The sequence below is a fragment of the Lytechinus pictus genome, chromosome 16, assembly GCF_037042905.1.
Source record: "Lytechinus pictus isolate F3 Inbred chromosome 16, Lp3.0, whole genome shotgun sequence".
Taxonomy (NCBI): domain Eukaryota; kingdom Metazoa; phylum Echinodermata; class Echinoidea; order Temnopleuroida; family Toxopneustidae; genus Lytechinus; species Lytechinus pictus.
Window position 1 is genome coordinate 5662019 of NC_087260.1, and position 7034 is coordinate 5669052.

Consider the following 7034-nt stretch of genomic DNA (forward strand, 5'->3'; position numbering starts at 1 on the left):
TCAAATTATATTTTTCTTTCACGAGGACATAAAGGAATATACTACCTGTGTTATATTTAGATTACTGCCCCAGGGGAATGGGTACTTAGAAGAAAACCACAAATCCCTGATTATTAAGCACATGGCCTATGGGAAAGTTGTCCTTGCCCCTTGTCATAATTTACTTACCCAGTTGCCAATTTGAAATCTACATAGTCTTAGTGGTCTCAATTTCAAAGCAGCTGTAACTTTCATATTGCTTGTCCGATTTCTTTCAAACTTTCACCATTCTGTTAAATTTATTTTTCTCCTTTCTAACACAACATTTTATGGCCAAGGCTGGATTCCCCTTTAATATATTCAACTTTTGTTTTTCTGTATCCTTTAGGAATTTGAAAGGGGTACGGTTACCACTTATCTTTCCTTCACTTGCATTAAGTCGGTCTTTAATTCACTCATATAATACAAATATATCAGGCTTTGAGCATGTATAGTGGAATCATCTGAGCAATGCATGCTCTGTTTGCACATTGTTAGTGCTAACAACGTTTGTGTGCGGTCCGTGCAGATCTAAAGCTCCTAGAAATATTGGAACCTTCAAGAAATACTCACCGTGTCACCATGGAATCCAATTGGTCCAGAGGTTCCTCGTTCACCTTTGAGTCCTTTTTCTCCGGAATTGCCATCGACGCCATTCTTACCTGGCTTGCCCTGATAAAAATTGAAATCAATATTAAAATCATGAAATTTGAAAGCACTAAATTAATCTTTTAAATATAACACCATATAGTATACAGTAGGCATGGTTTCTGCATACTTGTACGTGTACATATTTTTCGTAACTCATTTTATGAGCTCTGTGGAAAAGCAGGGTATTGAAAATCAATGGAATCGAAAGATAAATCACAATACACTGCAATAAATCACAGTTTTTTATCTTATCTTCATAGTAATAATGTTCTAATCCTTTGAATAGACCAATCTCACCCCAAAAACAAAGGATTCACGAACTTGTAATTAAGTAAAGAAAAACAATAATCTGATTGTTTTAAAGATATATCATATTAACACTGTGATTGGATTCAAAGCTATACTTGCATACATTTTGCAATGGCACATATGGTATCTACTTAATACAAACATTAAACATACATGTTCACACATTACATAAACAGTTTCTGCACAATTGCATAAGAATTTATGTACACACACTGTACACAAATTGTACACACACTGTGTGATGTATACATGCAAACAATACAAATAATGTATACTCAATGTTCACATAATATACATACATGATTGCACACACATTGTAATCAAACTTTCATACATCATACACACTTTGTGCACAAATTGTATATTCACACAAGTACACACATTTTACACATGAATATTTATAAAAGGATGCTCAAAGCTGAAGAAGTTTATGTTTCAATAAAAAGGTAAAATTCCAATCAGATTACAAATAACAAAGCTATTGAATTTTAAAATTGTGCATTATTCTGGTGAAATAGTCTTCATGCATGTCTTCCTGAATATTCATTAGGTGGGCTGATGATGTCATATCCCCACTTGTTCTTTTTTTTTTAATACATGAAATTAGGTTTTTTTTTCAAAAATTTTCTACCAAGAACTCAAACAATTGGATTAACAACTGATTTGCATTAGTTATTCATTGCCACAACTTATATGATCATGATGGAGACACATCATTTACACATGTATGAAAAAATGAAACATTTATGATTTCATGCAATTACATAAGAAAAAGGAATGTGGGAATGTGACATCATCAGCCCGCCTAATGAATATTCATAATGACGTGCAATATGACTGTTTTCACAAAATATTTTAAACTTGAAAATTCAATAACTTTGTTATTTGTTATCCAATTTTGATGAAATTTTGCTCTATTTATTGAGGTATAAATATTCTCAGCCTGCAGCATCCCTTCAATCACACGGTGTACATAGTTTTTCATATACACAAAATTTACACAATTCTAAAGACAGTTTTCAAATGCTGTAAAGTGTAAGCACGATCTACTTTAACTGGATTAATACAACACACATATACACATTCCCTCACCTACACACACGCATATATACTTTCTCCGCTCCCTTTGGAGTACATGTATAAGCACTTACCCTAACACCCTTAGGACCGGGTGATCCCTTCTGACCTCTTTCACCATAAGGCCCTTGCGGACCCTGAAATACCAAAAAAAAAATTGAAGATTTAACAAGAAAGCTCGGGCTTTCAATACTCTATCAGAAAATGTAAAATACAACTAGCACATCAATGATGTGGAGCTCATCCGGCATCTCGCAATGAAATTTAACACCATTTTTAATTTCAGAAACAGGATTGAAATTGATGAAGAAATGACATATAGAACAAGCATTTTTGTGATTAACGAATGAATTTTGTAGCATATTTAATGAGTTTCAAAATTCTGAGTTGAAATTTTGTATCCCCACATAGAGCTATCATATAAAGCAAAGAAAATTGAAATTGATCAACAAATGAAGGAGAAATAGCATTACCACCATATGTTGTGATTTTACTTGTTGAATGATGATATCATAAGAACATTATCTATAAAACATAAGAGTTATAACATGCGTCGTGTGGTTGCGTCGTGGTCTAGTGGTTCTGACTCTCGCCTTTCAAACAGAGGGTCGTGGGTTTAAATCCTAGCCATGGCGTGTTTTCCTTCAGCAAGAAATTTATCCACACTGTGCTGCACTTGACCAGGTGAGGTAAATGGGTACCGGCAGGAAGTAATTCCTAAAAAAGCTGTGCGCACCAGAATCGGTAGACTAGCTTAGCCGGGGTAATATAGGAGCGCCTTGAGCACCTAGCAAGGTGGATACGTGCTCTATACAAATCCTATATTATTATTACTATTATTATAACATGACCAACCTTCATTCCAACCTCCCCTTTGTATCCTATAGGTCCTGGATCTCCCGGCTCTCCCTGTAATACAAGAAAATTAATAACAATCACTCAGTGAAAAAAAAATTAACCCACTGCCTACTGGAACCGGCTAATACCAGTACAAAGCCAATGGGAAGCACACATTTCAGCAATCAACAGATTAAGGGACACAAAAGAGGTGGCATAAATGAATTCTTACTATTCCAACAAAGCGAATCGATTGATGCTGATGCAATGTTTGCTTTCCAAGTCCAAACTTGAATTTTTGATGAAAATTGATAACCAAATTGGGGTGATGACTTCTAAAAGACTTTTAAATCAGGCTATCATAACAAAATGTTCTTCTTAATAGATGTATAATTCAGTCTAAGGACTGTCGTTCAAATTTCATTGGAATAATTTCAAGCAAACATATAAGCATTAAGGTATATGTCCAAAACTTATTTCTTACTCCTTCTTGCCAAATGTGCAAATAAATTTTGCGATCTTTTCAGAATGTCTGAAAAAACATCAAATTTCACAGCATCCTTTTAGTCTTTAAACAATTTCTTTGAACAATGACTTTAAACAATTTCTTAATATATTTATACAAACAGAGTAGAAATAATAAGCAATTCGAATATAATAATCTATGCAAATATGACAAAACACAAAATATTATTACAAGACGCATGCAGACATAGAGATACACAAATTACTGAACAAAAAAACTGCACATAATCCACTCAGTCACTCACACACCCACACCCACATGCAATACAAACACATCAATGGACTGGCCACAGTAATTACAAGGCAAAAAAAATGAGTGAATTTAACATCCAGAGATACAGAGATATAATTTATCATTTTGAATGGTACTGCCAAAGAATGCTTTATCCTTATAAGATCAAAAATCAAGAAAAAAGTTGCAAAACAAGGACAACGTGGCAAACAGCCTCCTAATTTTCAGACTGAGCTTTTTACCATGTTTTGTACCAGCAGACTCTCTGTATTTCTAAAGCATATAGGATGTAGCATACACATACACACACCCAAACACACTTCAGGAGATGATAGTTAACATCTGCGAACCTTGGCATATATGTTTCCTTATTTCTATCTTACAGAAACATATGATTTCTTTTATTGCATTTTCTATAGATAAATTAATTAGGCCCTGAAACCATAACGATTGTGATTTTATTTTTTAAATGCTTTAAAAAGATCTTATACTATGACTTGTGATTATTTTTGGCAATGAAATAAATATTGATTTAAAGATTTCTCAAGGATCTGGAAAATATTATTTTACAAATGCAAATTAATCATGGACTAGTTTCATAACATCAACATAGGTCAAAGAGTGGATATTACTGAAATGTTAACAAACATTAAATAATGGGTTTCCTTTTCTAGGTATATATGTAATAGTTGACATATGTTGGTATTATGAAGCCTTGTAATTATCACATGTACTTCCAATCAAATGAGTTACTTCACAAATATAAATGATCAAATAAAGCAACTTTACAAATATAAATGATGAAATAAAGCAAATGAGAATTAAAGCATACACACACACAGGAATGAAAACAAACAAATGCTAAATAAAAATCATGAAATGGAAAATACAAATAACTGTTATAGGGAAGAGAAAGGAGAAAATAAACATTGTAAAATACATAATAGAAATATCACTTAAATAAAAATGAGTATTAAATATGTGGGAGAGAAATCACATGGTATGAACAAAAAAAAACAAATCAGGAAAATTGACTAGACCAGTAGTCGGCTCGGTGCAACTGATATGATTATCACTGACATATATTCTTGTCGGAAAGAACTCTGTTCTAGTAAAATACAACTAGAAAATAGTCAAATATGACTAGAATAACAGTTGCACCCAGCTGACCCTATTAACTAGTCCCTTTTGACTGATTTGTTTTAGAGTGTATGAACAAATGAAATAAAATATACAGTAAGCTAGACATAAAGTTTAAACAAATCACTCAAAACATAAATCTTAACATTCTTATCATTTGTATTATAAAAAAATTTTACATAGGGTCAATGTGATATTGATCTATTAGTTTCATATTATTTTTGCGTATACATGAAATTCTTAAATTGTACATAGGATTACAATGTACAGAATGCTGTTTCTTCGCAATCAATAGTAGGCCTATATATATCAAAAGAATCAAAATCACCTAGCATAAGTTTAGAATATCTTATGCTTGATCATTACTTCTTGTAAGAATTATTATTATTAAAAAATACATACATTTGTATTTGATTTAAACATTAATTTTTTTAATACTTAAGTACTGCTTGATGTAAACTACCGGTAAAAATCATAAACAAATACATATCTCGTTTATATCCACTATGCCAATAGGATTAGCTAGGCTTGATCAGAGAAGATTATTTCTAATGCTTCTAAGTCCCAAATGCTGTAAATTGAAAATCATACTGATGGAATGATTGAAATCAATTAATATGAAAACAAAGATATGTACAGTGAAAGACAAAACAAAAAGAAATGACATGGAAACACAAAATAACACATGACATAAACAGTATTACATTCATGTTATAACGAATAGCACAAAGTGACATTTTGACAAAATTGAACACTGTCACACAATGATAATGAACATATAAATATATAGATGTAGATTTTACATTATGACAAAATTAAACAGTCACCCAAAATATAAATGTGTATAGATACGATGTAGAGTACAGAACTAGATGGATGGTAATGAAATGAATATGCTACAAAAATAAACTATACAATTGTATAATGTGAAACTGAATATTTTAAAAATATGTAAAACATAATATAAAGCCTGTCATTTACAATGAAAAGTACAAATATCCAGTAATTTAAGCATATCACTATTTCAATATCATTTTCGGGATTCATTCGTGCTTAAAAAAATATTTCTAAATAAAATAACTTGCAGTGAATGTTACATAATAAAGATCACAACGTGATTTCATAGTGCAGAGACCTTGCCTTATATAAAACTATAATTAAATAAGTACAATGTCTGATTCAAGACACATGTCATAGCAAGCTGAAGAATACGTAGAACTGATTGGCTATGAGTTCTGCTCATAAATTACCTGCTTTGCTACAACTTACTAACTATGATGACAAAAATACCAGATACTCTTCTTAAAAGTTTGGGATCAACTCACAAATACTTTACAAAGACCTATGATAAAAACTTATCAGACCAACATAAAGTTGTAGAGGTTTTAAGAACTAATGGTTAAGAAACTCCACTGCAGAGGACATAGGACTACTACAGAGAATGGAGAATTAGCTGTTTACAGACAATCAGTTGTAAAAGTTAAAACCTGAAACTCTACAACAAAGTGTACCATATTGAGTAGTACTCTTTTGTTTATCAAAATCTGTTTTTACTTAGTGGGGAAAAAAACCAAAGAAAATTATACTTCTGGAGCCTTAACCCTAACTTACCTGCGCTATTTTGTGGGGCTCAAAATCCTAGGGAGCCTATCAGGCCACACCCCCCCCCCCCCGATATTGGCCTCGGATAGTGCGATTTTGACAAAAATTCACACGAACGGAGAAAATGACATAATCTACGCCGTTGCAAAGGTAAATGCACAAAATTCTTAGATTTTTTTATATGAATTAATTCTGCTAATTTATTCATGAAATCATCCTTTTTTGCTCTAATTCACTTAAGCTCCCAGAAAGCTAATTTTTGGTGAAAATATTCTTTGTGGCATTCCTAACAACTGCAAAGAAAAAAATCAGGTACCAAAATTAATATCTTATGTATTTTATTGTTTTTTCAATTTCTTATATGATTCTCTGTTTTATATCTGTATGTTTGATATTGTTTTGCCAAAATAATCACCAGGAAGATTATTTCTGGCATAAAGTAGCATCAAATAAAATGACCATTGTCAATAAAAGTGAGAATAATCCCTCATTTATAAATTTTAGATGAAACAGATTTTGCATTGGATTTGTACATGATATGTACTTTTTCGAGCAATTTAGGTCTGACATGCATTTACATAATGTTACATAATTTTGTTACTGCATGCCTGGGGGTCACAAATCAGGTCACAAAAGCTGCGCA

General features: G+C 32.0%; 1 protein-coding gene across 1 annotated transcript in view; it reads right to left on the reverse strand.

Moving 5' to 3' along the window:
- LOC129278959 (collagen alpha-5(IV) chain-like) overlaps nt 1–7034 on the reverse strand; it is a 68265-nt gene that overhangs the window by 40935 nt on the left and 20296 nt on the right. Inside the window, exons 8-10 of the mRNA XM_064110889.1 lie at nt 2911–2964; nt 2130–2192; nt 592–690 (exon numbers count right to left, since the gene is read on the reverse strand). Of these exons, the coding sequence (XP_063966959.1) occupies nt 592–690; nt 2130–2192; nt 2911–2916 (168 nt within the window). The 5' untranslated portion in view covers nt 2917–2964. The remainder of the gene's footprint in view (nt 1–591; nt 691–2129; nt 2193–2910; nt 2965–7034) is intronic.